This window comes from Nematolebias whitei, chromosome 9 (assembly GCF_014905685.2).
Source record: "Nematolebias whitei isolate Nwh7 chromosome 9, NemWhi1, whole genome shotgun sequence".
Classification (NCBI taxonomy): Eukaryota; Metazoa; Chordata; class Actinopteri; order Cyprinodontiformes; family Rivulidae; genus Nematolebias; species Nematolebias whitei.
The window spans coordinates 49,434,982-49,448,066 of record NC_056506.1 but is presented as its reverse complement, the minus strand read 5'-3'; the positions used below and the strand labels follow the sequence as shown (position 1 = coordinate 49,448,066).

Genomic DNA, 13,085 nt, shown 5'->3' with positions numbered 1-13,085 from the left:
CTTCAGCTGCTGCTCCTTCAGCTGCTTCTCCAGCTGCTGCTTCAGCTTCTCCTTCAGCTGCTGCTTCAGCTGCTTCTCCAGCTGCTGCTCGGCTGAGCCGAAGAGGCCGAATCAGGTGAAGAAAAACAAACTCCCCAAATATAAAGAAAACCAACAGATTGATCTGTTATTAAGTCAAGAGGGACACGACAGAGAAAATGAAACCAGGTGAGCATTACCTGAGGGGGCGGAGCCTCTTACAACCCACGTTTCTATAAAAAAAAAAAAAAAAAACCTTTACTGAAAATGATAATTCGCCTGATTTACATGAACGCCTCTCACCGAGGTAAAAATCTAAATAAGAAAAGTGGAACAACTTTTCTGGTCCTCTGAAACAATCAGTGATTGACGTAAAACTTAGTTTGTAAAAAGTTTTAGCTCGTTTCTAAAGTTCCAAACAATAAAACAGGGTTTGTGTTTCTGGTGCTGTGAGACAGAAATAATTTAAAAAAACAGCAGATTCATTTTAAAAAGATTAAAAAATAAACAGCTTTAAACTGAACTGAGGAACAGCTTTTTAACATTTATTCAAATAAACTCAAACTAAACTGATCTGTAGAAACATAAGGAATGATATTTGCACATTTATTAATTCTCAACTACTTCTGTTTCTGATAATTATCACTTGTTGCCTTAAAAGGCTGATCTGTCAGTCTGTTAGCAAAATATCTCATGAACCTGTGAATGGGTTTAAATGAAAAACTGCATCAACAACAGAGGCAACCCAAATCAAGATGGCCGCCACAGCTAATAAAGCTGTATGGTTCAGAACCACAGAGGGTGACGCATCAGGACCAGGTCCGGTCCGTTGAGGCGAACCCTGGAACACGATGAGGAGCGTTCAGGTGCTCGTTGTGAAGCAGCGGGTCATCAATCATGGGCTGCTGCTCAGACACGAGTCCAGAAGGTCTCACCTCCTCCGGTGGGCGACTCGCAGCTCTAATGCCTCCTGGGCCTCTGCCCCGCTCCTCTCAGGCCGTCCTCATCAATAGTCTCCTCCTCGCCGTCGGCCTGTCTGCGCCTCCCCCTCCAGCTTTTCCTGTCCGCCGTGTCAAGCAGCAGCTCGGGCAGAGTGCCCTAAGCCTCTGAAACCATCGCGCCGCAAACACACTTTGAGCCTGCAGGAGGAAGTGCAGCGGCTGCCAGAGATAAAGTGGAGGGCCACAAACAGAGTAACCGAGCTCATTAATGGAGGTGGCTCCGCATCCTGCTGGAGAACCATCGATGACATCATCTGCACCAGGCTCAGGGCCATTGACAAATTTGACGTACGTGGAAAAGACTCGAGACGAAGAAGTGGAGCTCCAAGGAAACACAAGGTCTGAGCGCTGCAGACCAGGAGCAGCAAGGACGCCGAGAGGCTCAGGGTTCCTGCACCAAGACGGCTCCCGTTGTTCAACAGGAACTGGAGCCTGACCGATATGGAAACTTTGACCATCACCAATACAGATACTGGGAGGGTCAGTCTAATGCCGATAATCGATATGACAGAAAAATTCTGGGCTTTGTCCACCCCAAGAATCAAACGGCTACTTTTAAACCTGTTTTAACTCTTGAAGTCTTGAAACAGTCTTTCTAACGTGCGTTCACTTTTTCTATCCTCCACTAGTCACCATAAAGTTATCAAGTGTGTTACAGAAATATCAAACAAAGAAACTTCCTGATCATCGTTTGGTCAGTCACGTACGCTGAAGGTCCAACCGCAGCAGAGTTTATTTTTCTTTGTAGAGAAGTAAAGACTTCAGACAAACATTGTATTTCATGGAGGACAAAGATAACATTATATTTTACTTCTACGTTAGATTTATTGTTCTGGATAAAGATTTACAAGACAATAGTCTATGCTAGGTTATCTAAACGTTAGCTTGCTAACTTCAGAGGCACGTAGCTAATGACAAGCAGGCTGGAGGACTTAAGAGAATTTATTATTTTTGATTTATTTTACAGATCAGTGAAAATAAATATACCATGTTCTGTTCAGAAAAATATGCAGCGTTTACTGTAGTTGTTGCTGCTTCGGCTGCGCTGAAAGTGAAACTTAAGTGAACGGCCACGACTTGAAAGTAGTCCCCAAGCGCCCTCTGCTGGATACATTATACAATTACACAGTTTGTAAGTGAGGACACGGCTCCTTCCCAGTGTTTGTATCGGTGCATAATGGGACAATTATCACAGATATTTCATTCATTCAACCTTTATTTACAGGTAAATCCCACTGAGCCTCGAGGACTCATTTACAAGAGAGAGATGTCCCCAAAACGTCTAGATCGGCCTAAAATATCAGCCCTACCGATACATCGGGCGAGCTCTAACCAAAACATCTGAAACGTTTTCTGATCGCTCCGAACGATCAGCTCGTTCAACTACTGAGCGAAGAGATAAAACGGTAACGGCTGCGTGAAGTCGTTTTAACGACTTCCATCTTTGAAAATCAGAACAATTAACTGAACCTGAAGAATCAGAGCAAAGAGATGAAATTCATCTGAATCCACATTTATTAAGCTTTGATTAATATTCAGACTGATGACATCGTCACTTTAGAAAAGCAACATATTTCTAAACTAAATTAGAAAAATATTGTTTTTATTTTACGAGAAATGTTGAATGTTGTTGATCTCCACCTGGATGGGCGTTCTAGATTTAAGTTAGTTGGGTGGAAAAACGTCCGGTCGAGTTCAGCCTCCCTGCATCGTTCCTCAGAGCGGGCTGACCGACAGGTTCGACTTGTCTCATTTTCCTTCGACGGCTGGAAGTTTTAAAGACGTTCACCTTCGCAGCCGAACTGTCGGAGCACCTGCAGCTGCTTCCTCCACCTCAGAACATGACTTGGCACCTGAAGTGTTTCTGCTGCACGGCGTTGTTGTTCATGCCCACCTTCAGCATCCACCTGGACTTCATCCTCTGGACGAACTGCATGTCCCTCCGGCTCTGATGAGACAAGCCGCTACCTGAGGGGGACACAGGACGGTCCGTCACGATCAGGACAAGATTTGGACACAGTTAAAGAAGTGAGGAGCATCAGAATAACTTCTTCCTGCCGTCAAGAGTTCATTTTCAAAGGATTAGAAAAGAGACGATCTGCTGACAGGACACGAGCTGAACCATCAGACCCACTGGTCCAGCAGACTGGTGTCCAGCTGCAGGACTGGGTGTGAGGAGTCAGCTTTAATTAGACCGTGTGGACGTCTCTGAGCTCAGCGCTCGTTACAGTTTCTCCAGCTGCTGACAGATGTGGTGGAATAACAACCTCTGCAGGAGCATCAGAGGACCCGTGCAGCTGGACCCGGTTGGGGGGCAGAGATATTTGAGGAAATATCTAATTATTGCCTCTAATAAATACTTTTGTTGTTTGTTTGAGGAAGTTAAAGCTACAGAAAAGCTCTTGGGGGGGGGGGGGGGGGGGGTGTGTCAGACAAAGTTAAAAAATGTAAAAAGAGAAATATTAAAGATTACTGCAGTGCCCTAAAGGCGTCTTAGTAAAACTTGAAGTTTTCAGGTGTTTAATAAAGACAAGCGTTTCTTCTGAGGGGCAGTGAATGCACCGTGGTGTAAATAAAGATGGAGGAGGAGCGTTGGGGCCTCACCTCTGTCCCCCCCCCAGCCGAGGGCTTTGTACTGCCGCAGGACTCGGCCGACGGCGTTCCTGTTGTGGCTCAGAGCGACGGCTCGCTGCGCTCCAAAGCGCTGCTTGTAGTACCTCATGAGGGAGCGATGGCCGATCGTAGCGCCTGAACAAACCAGTTCAGTCTGGATCAGAACACAGAACTGGACCTTCAACGTTTAAAGACAGATGGACAACAGACGCACCTGAAGGGAGCGTCAGCTCCAGAGTTTCATCAGCATACTCCAGATTCTTGTCGTCAGGCAGCTCTTCATCATCCTCTCCCTCCTTCCTGTCAGGATAGCTGCTCCTGTTGGCACAAACCAAAAGTTTCATCTCGGCCGCGTCCACTCATCGAGCTTAAAAAGGCTCTTCTTGGGGAAACATTCATTAAAAGTGACATAAATGACCTAAAGTCATAGAAGTCTGCGAACTCCAGCGCTGCGTCTCCGTCTGCGAAGAGCTTACAGTGGCTTTTGTCCGTCATGTGTCTCTGGACGGCTTCAGTGGAGTAAAACGAGCGCCCCTTCTCGTTACACCACAAACACACGTTCCCCGCTCCAACCTTCTCACCTGCAACACAAATGAAGACAAACTAAGTTTACGTTTGGCCACAGAGCACAAACTGAAGAGAAAATCCGATTCTTTTAAGTTCGTTGGGACAAACGAGACGAGTGAGGCAGATTCATCGTTCCCGTCACGTCAAACCTCAAACAATCAACACGATCTGAAAGAAGCTCAAAGCTGCTACTTGAACAAACTTCATGGTTTAGAGAGCGAGTTTTATTAAACTACCAGTTCACACATGAAGGTTGGCTTCTCCTGCAGAGCCAACTCTGCTCACATGAACTCCGAACGACGTAAACTCGTGTAAAACCAGAGAATCTGACCTCGCCAGCGTCTGGAACGATGCGGCCGAAACATAAACCCACGTTCAAGACAAAAAACAAAAAAACACAAAAAGCTACAACTTGAAATGTGTTTAAAATAAAAAGTGAATTAAAAAAACTGAACGGTGCAGCGCACGCCCCCTCCCAGCTCACCCAGGTACCGGATGAGACCCTTCAGGTCCACGAGGAACTCCACGTCCGGGAGGAAGAAGCTGTGGACTTTGGTCATGTGGGCCACGTTCTTCAGCAGCGACTTGGAGTGGTGCGAGCAGAACAGGCAGTCTGTGACCGGGATGGATCTGAGCAGAGGGGCCGCTCTGGAGTCCGATGGAGACGAAGAGTCCCCCTGCTCCTGATCCATCGCCTCCTCGTCTTCATCCTCCATGTCATCATCATCATCATCATCATCAACGTCCTCCCACTCACCTGGAAGATGATAATTCAAATTTAAGACAAGCTGCCTTTAGCTCCCAGTCACCAAGATTTTATATTTTACAGCCAATTCCTTTAGATATTATTTATATTTTAAAGAAATAAGTGACTGACAACAAACTTTTCTTCCACTTGTTTCAGATCTTGAAGATAAACAATGGAATGGTCTTAATAAGGAGTTAAACTAAATTAGGGTTTAATTAAATAAAGTTAAAGGTTATAATGTGAAGTGAACTCTGAGATCAGTGAATCATTTTTGTGTCTTGAGGATTTTCTCTTGGATCATTTTGTCGTGGGATGGATTACGATAAAATGTACAAACACTGAAACACAATAAAACATAAATTATAATCCCTTGAACCAACGTTTCAGGCTCAGTCTGACACGGACGGACCTAATCATCTGAAGAACAGCGGTTACCTTCGTCAGCCGTGGCTCCTTCGGTCTCCCTCCTCTTGACTTGCTCTTCCAGCCACATCGTGCGAGGCGGCTTGTCTGGTTTCTCCGTCTTCGTGGCTGCGTGTGAACTCTGGACCTTCCTCTGCTGCTCCCTCAGGGCCTGCTGCAGGGCCTCGTTCCTCGTGTCGTTATCCTCCCTCTCATCGCCGAGCCCCTTCTCCAGGTTCTTCTCGTTCATCTTCTCCACCTTCCTCTGCGCGGCGAGCAGCGCCTGCCTCTCGGCCTGCTGGTGTTTGTGGGACTGCAGGTGGTTCTGGTGCGCGTTGGCGCTGGAGAACTTCTTGTTGCAGACCGAGCAGCTCTCTGTGAGCGAGGCGTCCGTCAGCTGCTGCTGGGCAGTCGCCCTCTGTGCCAGGACGCGCTCCTGGAAGTTTTCGGCGGTGACGGGCGGCATGTCGGCCACTTTGCGCTTCAAGTTGTAGCGGTGCCAGTCGGTTTTGTAGTGCGCTCGCTGCACCTCGCCGTCTGTAAAGGCCACGCGGCAGCTGATGCAGGTGTAGGCAGCCATGATGACCTAAAGATCAAATTCATGTTTACCACTCAGCACAGATGTACAACACTACTGTTAGACTCTTAAAGTCGTGATTTAGAAAAACAAATCTTGGTTTTAGACATACTAATGTGTTTTGTTGTTGTTTTCTGTTTTATAAAGAAACACTTCAGTGATCATTCTTAGATCATTAAATCACAAGGACTCAGGAGGGAGTTTAAATCTGCTAGAAAGAAAATCAAAAAGCACCTAAAAGCTGTCAGGATTCAGGAAGAATAAAATGAAGATGAAAGAAAAAAGCCCCACACAAAATTAAAACTAATTAAAAGAAACAGCACGAAGCAGCTCAATAAAAAACATTTAGTCACTTATGCCTGGTAGATGTTGCCAACTAACATAAACTACAACTGACATTGTTCTCATTGTTAAAGTTAAATTATATTCAACAAATAAAATTACATTCAGTCTGATTCGGTGATAAAACTGACTTTTAGGTTTGCGTCAATCTGATATAAACTGCGCTAATCTGTTAGCAACAAGCTAACCAACAGGCGAGGTGTAAACATCCGCTAAAAATACACATTTACAGCAACTGACAAACATCAGACTTTACTTATTTACGACCTAAAACTTGGGTTCAAACAATAACTTACCTTTCTGGAGAGCTGGCTTCTGAAAACGAAGTGTTTTAATCGATTTTATTGATCACGTTGCTAATGTCAGCGCAGCTACCAACACGAGGGTAACTTCCGGGGTGAACGTTCTTCTTCTTCTTCTTCTTCTTCTTTAAAAACAGCAGCTTGTGTGGCAAAACATTACTGCCATCTACTGGAGTTTCTGGGAAACAGCACGGCTTGAACATGTTCCCCAGTGAAACGAAGAAACACCCGAGAAAATATTTCTACTCCATACTTCCTGCTGGCTGACACGAGGAGCTCCCAAATGACTCAAACCCAAATGTTTTACTTCGAAAGAACATACCGGAAGTACTGTGTGTTTGCATGAAAGGCACTTGACTAAACATGTACTTACGAATGTTGACCACTAGAGGGCAGTGAACAAACATGTTTATAGTTAGTTATAGTTAGGAGCAAAAAAATAAAGGGATTAACTGGTTGTAACTGTCAAAACGAATGGTTTATGGACAAAGATGGACAAAAAGGTAAAACTAAACTATTAATAAAATTAACTTGCTTTCAGGTGAGACATTTAAAACAGATATATTGTTGTCACAAACACTTTTATTGTAAAGTCTGAAATAAACGGAGTGCAGAACTGTGTCAAAGTTTAGTGATGGGAAAAACCCACATTAAAAATATTGATGGATAACTCTGGGATGAATTCAGTCAATTAAAAACTAATCTTTTCTTATACGATTTAACTAAACTTAGCATAAAATAGGAACATTTGTGACCTAACGAACATATATATATATATATATATATATATATATATTACATAAACCGAATATTTAAACTTTTACAAACATTAATTCCTTTATTTTGTATTGCTGATGATTTTCAGCATAGATTGTGAAAATAGAAATTAATACGTATAATGTCTATGATTGTAAACGTTTGAGTTTACTGCCCTCTTGTGGCTGAGTTGTGCAACTACAAGTTAGATCTATAAAATAAACCAGCGCAAACAAAAACATCCTGTGATTTAAAAAAAATAGACATTTTAAAACAATAAAACAATGAAAAGTTCAGTTAGTTTGGAGCTCTTATTGTAAGTAGTTTAAAGTTGTAGTTCTGTATTTTTATAATAAAAATAAAAAACGACCATTGCGCAAGAAAGAAACTGTTAACATTAAAACAAAGTAACAGTTTGTAACATTTGTGGGGAACTAATAGATTATGAGTGAATCGGGTGAAGACATTTTTCTTTATTCTCTTATTATTAAAAAAATATATCTTAACCGCCATTTGTTAAAGGATTTATTACTGAAATAATTTTATATTTACAATCAAGTAGATTTTTCTAATTTAGTTTGAGATCCACATCTTTGGGTAGTGAAAAATATGGTTCAATGTAATAAAATAACTAAGTAAACTTTAGCTAAAGTGTCTTAAATTTTGGATAAAAAAAGATAATGTAATGAGCGTGTAACAGTTACAATAAAACTATGTGTCACAAAAATGTATTATTATTTTAATTTGACTCATGCTCAGTCACTTTATAACAAAAAAGTTTAAATCGTGTTGGATGACTGAGTTTACAAACTTTTTTCAATCGCTTTATGTTAAACACTCGCCGGAAAAAGTTTTTTTTTAAACCCAACATTTTTCAGTCAGGTCATCTGGACAGTTTCTTTTTTTGTGCTGAAATGTTTCGCCTTCAATCCAGAAGGCTTCATCAGTCGAGGAAACAACAAAACTGATTCTTCCTCCAACAGCTTACTCTAAAGTGGAACAAACCTTAACCGCCTTTAACGTTTCAAATGAATATAATATAACAAATGTTTTCTGTCAAAACTTACCGGTACATTTATTATTTTAGTTCATCTTATAAAACGCCCACTTGATTTTTAAATAGCCAAACTTTAGAGCTCCTAAAATAGTTAAAGTTTTAATTAGCTTGTTGTTTCTCTTTTAGACGACAAGGTGGAAGTAAAATCAGTTTGATAAGGGTTAATAAATATTTAATACAACAGTATTTAATAAACATTCACTGAAAATAGTTTGATTTTTTTTATTTTTTACAAATAAATTTAGATTCAGTTTGTAGTTCCTCGGTTTTACCACAAGATGAAGGAACACGTTTCAAAGCCAGTCACAGTTCAATTAAGTAAATTACAATGAGGTTGATCAGTTAAAACTTAATTTTTACCTTGTATTATAAAATGTTAAATTACGTTTTTTTTAAAGAACTTTATTTACTTTGTAATGTTTTTTTTTTTTTACATATAAGCTTGTAGTTTTGATTCTTGACCACAAGAGGGCAGTGAAATAACACTTGTATTCAGGTTAAAAAAAAAGGTAATGAAACGAGTCTGTAACTGTTACAATAAATGGACTATAACTAAAATCATTTGTCACAACTAAACTTTACTTTCATTATTATTTTAATTTGACTCTGTATAGAAAATGCTCAATCGCTTTATGTTTAAACACTCGCCGCAAACGTGTTTTTTTTAAATCGCTTGTAGTTACAAATGTTCGCCACAAGAGGGCGGCAAAGAAACACGTCTTGAAGCGGGAACTGTTAAGAACTGGAAAAGTTCGTAACAGTTTAAATAAAGATTAAATCAAATTAGTTCGTCAAAAAATGAAAAATTATCTCAATATTTATTCTTGTTTCAATTAAACTAAAAGGTCTTTATTAGTAGGTAAAGTTTATTGTGTATTTTTTTTTTCCAGTTCAGCTTGTAGTTCTATATTTGTACCACAAGAGGGCAGTATAATAACACGTCTGATGGGGCCCAACAAAACAACAACTTGAAAAGATGGTAACAGTTTAAATAAACAAATTAGAGCAAATTAATCTATCAGAAATTAAAAATTAACTCAATATTTATTCTTGTTTCAAACTAAAATGTCTTTATTGGTAGGTAGAGTTGAATGTTTATTTATTTTCCATGTATCCTGCAGTTCTACAAATTGACCACAAGAGGGCAGTATAATAACACGTCTGATGGGGGCCTCAAAAATACTCAACTGGAAAAGTTTGTAACAATTTAAATAAATAGATTAAATCAAATTAATCCGTAACAATTGAAATTTTAATTTAATCTGTATTCTTGTTTAAATTTACTTAAATTAAATTAGACCTTTATTTATATAGGTTAGTTCCCATTGAGCCTTGAAGACTCATTTACAAGAGAGACATGATTGAAAGGTTTTTATTGTTAGGACGTGTTTAATGTTTGTATTTTCTATTTAAAAAACACGTTTCATTGTTTGCAAAAGGACGCGAGCTCCTTCAGAACAGATCCAAACAGTTTGTAACAATTTAAATAAAGTGATCGCTTCATTTTTAAAGGAATAATTTAAATTACTTTAATGTTATTTTTACTGATCTGACTTGTTCTATATAAGAAGAAATATTCATTTAGGCAGGCAACAAAACAAAAACCTGAAAGTGTCTGGAACATAAAAATAAATTACACATTAGTAATAAAGTTATCAACACTAAAATTTAGTTTTTTTGTTTTCCTTGGCTTTAATTTTAAAAGACCAAAGAGTGAACATAACTGTGGTAGATTTATTTTAAAACCATTCTAATCTCACCGTAAATAACATGTTTTATCAAATAAACTCGGAACATTTAAAAAACTTCTGCTTTAAACATGAACACTACGTTACAACGAACGTGCTTCGAGTATTTGTGAAAAGTTTTCTTTTATTTTCTGAGTGGAAGAAGACACAAGTAAATTCCTAAAATCACATTAAATCAAGACAGGGAGGTTTTTAATGCCATTATCTCAGGGCAGTAATTTGAGTTTACATGTTGAGAGCTTAAATAAATCACAAGTAAAGAAAATAACTACTTTTACTAAACTCATTAAATTATTTTATCCATTATTTTTTAAAATCATGCCAAGCATCACGGCAGCGCTTCAGATCTAAATGTCATTTAGACGTCTTGCTCTGGAGCATTTTTAATGCACATTACATCTTCTGCGTTCTTCTGGTCCTTCGGGACAAAATGTCAACACAAGGTGCAAAACAAGAACTCATGTTCTCATCAGATTTATCTCGTCATCTCCAGAAAACAAAGCTTCTTTCTTTAAGTTGACAAGATTAAAGTTCTCTGGTTGTCCTATAAGGTAGAAGTCAACAACCTGCAGCAAACTCAAACGAACACCTCCATTCTTTGAAAAGCATGAAAAAGGAAAACCCAAGAGCAGCGCAGACTTTACATCGTTAAATCCTCAGCTGCTAACAAAACGTCTGGGTCTATCTGGGTTTACAGAACTCTGCAGAGTCTCCAGGCCAGTAAATCCAAAGTCCGGCGTGGAGCGGCTGAGTGAAGGCGGTCTGGACTCTGTGGAGGAGAGTCCTGGTTTCAGAGACGCTGTAGAAGGACAGAAGACCTGCTCTGTGGTCCAGGTACACTCCGATCCTGGAGGAACCAGGACCTGAGATGGAGGTGCTGCTGTTCTTGTGGAAAAGCTTATATTGGCTCTGATAACAGTCCAGCGCCCAGGATTTGTCATTGCGTCCAAATACAGATCCGCCTCCAGTTCTGCTGATGTTCTTTTGCACGACGGCTATGAAACCTCCACTTCCTGTCCACTCCACCTCCCAGTAGCACCGTCCCATCAGCCCCTCTCTGCTCAGAACCTGACAGCAACTAGTGAATCGGTCCGGGTGCTTGGGACAGGACTGAGGTTGCTTCATTAATGTTGCCTTTAGACCCCCCTCTGACAGGAGCAGCTGCTGGTGGGCTGTGTTGGGGTCCAGGGTGATGTCACAGGAATATCTCAAGAAGTCCGTTTTGCTTGTTGGTTCTGGTTCAGGCAGAAGAGCCTCAGGCTGGGGTTTGTTCAGAGAGCTGTCTCTCAGGGTGTCCTGCAGGACATCTCTGAGCTCCTCCACAGCTGCTGTCACGTCCTCAAAGTATCTCAGAGGACGGATGTTGACCCTGGATGAGTGTGGAGACTCACCCAGTGCTGACACTGACTGGTAGTTGTGGAGAAACTGGTTGTGGTCCTCTGTGTGTGAGAGCTGCTTCAGCTCAGCATCTTTCCTCTTCAGCTCAGTGATCTCCTGCTCCAGCTTCTCCTGAAGCTCCAAGACTCGCCTCACTTCAGTTTCCTGCTGGGATCTGATCTGCTGCTTCACATCAGAGCTTCTCTTCTGGATGAGACGGATCAGCTGAGTGAAGATCTCCTCACTGTCCTCCACTGTTTGATCAGCAGAGTGATTGATGGCCTCCACCTCCTGTTGAAGCAGCTCCACATCTTTCTCTCTGTCCTGGATCTCCTGCTGGATTGTTTCTCGTCTCACCTCGAGCTCTCTCTGCCTCTCGGTCCTTTCTGCTGCAGCTGAGACTGTGTCGTGGCCTCCATGTTCATCCACAGAGCAGAGATAACAGATACACTTCTGATCCGTACGGCAGAACATCTTCATCACCTCATCATGACGAGAGCAGATGTTCTCCTGGAGGTTCTTGGAGGGCTCCACCAGCTTGTGTTTCTGAAGTGGAGCTGACTCATAATGAGGCTGAAGGTGTTTCTCACAGTAAGAGGCCAGACAGACTAAACAGGACTTGATGGCTTTCAGTTTTCTTCCAGAGCAGACATCACAGGACACATCTTCAGGTCCAGCATAGCAGTGATCAGCAGGAGCAGCTTGGAGTCCAGTCTTCTTCAGCTGCTCCACTAATTCAGCCAACATGGTGTTTTTCACCAGGGCAGGCTTCTGTAGAAATGTTTCTCTGCACTGAGGGCATCTGTAGAGCCGCCTCTCCTCCTCTTCATCCCAGTGGGATTTAATGCAGCTCATGCAGTAGCTGTGTCCACAGGGAATAGCAACTGGATCCACCAGTAGATCCAAACAGATCGAGCAGGAAAACGTTTCTAGATCCAACTGATTTGCTCTCTCCATGTCAGTTCTCAGGAACAGTGACTGGGTGAGTTTTTAATGCATCTATTTGAAAGTTTAGCTCTGAGGAGGAGGCAGGAAGGAAATATGCAGAAAGACTGGCGCTGCCTGAGAAAAGGAACAGGTTCATCAAGTTTGTTCACATCGGGGCAGAAAAAAACTCGTCATTTACAGTAAAGAGTCAGGTGGACGTTTAGAACAGCTCCGCGTTTTACAGTTTCACAAAGACACGTGTTCTTTCTCAAGTTTATGAAAAACAAGTCAGGCCACCGGTGAAAACATCACAGTAATAATACAGAAAGCTGCCCAGTACTTTCCCAGTACTTGTGGTGCATTTACATACTTTTCAGCTTTTATTGCTCCACTTTTGTTCCATCAGCAAAATATCTCACGAGTCACTGAAATGATTTTAATGAAACTCCTCAAAAGTAACCACCTACTCCTGGATCCGATTCAAAATGGCCGCCTCAGCCTTAGCAAACACATTAATGGAGATAACGCTGTCGGTGTTGGGAGCTGACATCCAGCAAGGTCAACACTGACCCCTGAATGATTCTGTGGCGAACAAGAAGGCCCGTGGCTGCCAGGAGATGATGAGGGGCTGGGCTGGCACCAGGTGGGAG

General features: G+C 41.5%; 2 protein-coding genes across 2 annotated transcripts; both read right to left on the bottom strand.

The window, feature by feature from the left end:
- Nucleotides 1–2,412: 2,412 nt before the first annotated feature.
- Nucleotides 2,413–6,679, bottom strand: znf622 (zinc finger protein 622). The gene is made up of 7 exons (XM_037682442.1): nucleotides 6,565–6,679; nucleotides 5,383–5,935; nucleotides 4,684–4,956; nucleotides 4,051–4,213; nucleotides 3,847–3,950; nucleotides 3,624–3,767; nucleotides 2,413–2,987 (listed from the first exon to the last, which is right to left on the bottom strand). Exons 2-7 carry the CDS (start codon nucleotides 5,927–5,929, stop codon nucleotides 2,854–2,856), a joined length of 1,365 nt encoding a protein of 454 aa, XP_037538370.1. The 5' UTR covers nucleotides 5,930–5,935; nucleotides 6,565–6,679; the 3' UTR covers nucleotides 2,413–2,853.
- Nucleotides 6,680–10,812: 4,133 nt separating this feature from the next.
- On the bottom strand, nucleotides 10,813–12,838 carry LOC119415266 (E3 ubiquitin/ISG15 ligase TRIM25-like). The gene is made up of 2 exons (XM_037682441.1): nucleotides 12,828–12,838; nucleotides 10,813–12,457 (listed from the first exon to the last, which is right to left on the bottom strand). Exons 1-2 carry the CDS (start codon nucleotides 12,836–12,838, stop codon nucleotides 10,813–10,815), a joined length of 1,656 nt encoding a protein of 551 aa, XP_037538369.1.
- Nucleotides 12,839–13,085: the final 247 nt, after the last annotated feature.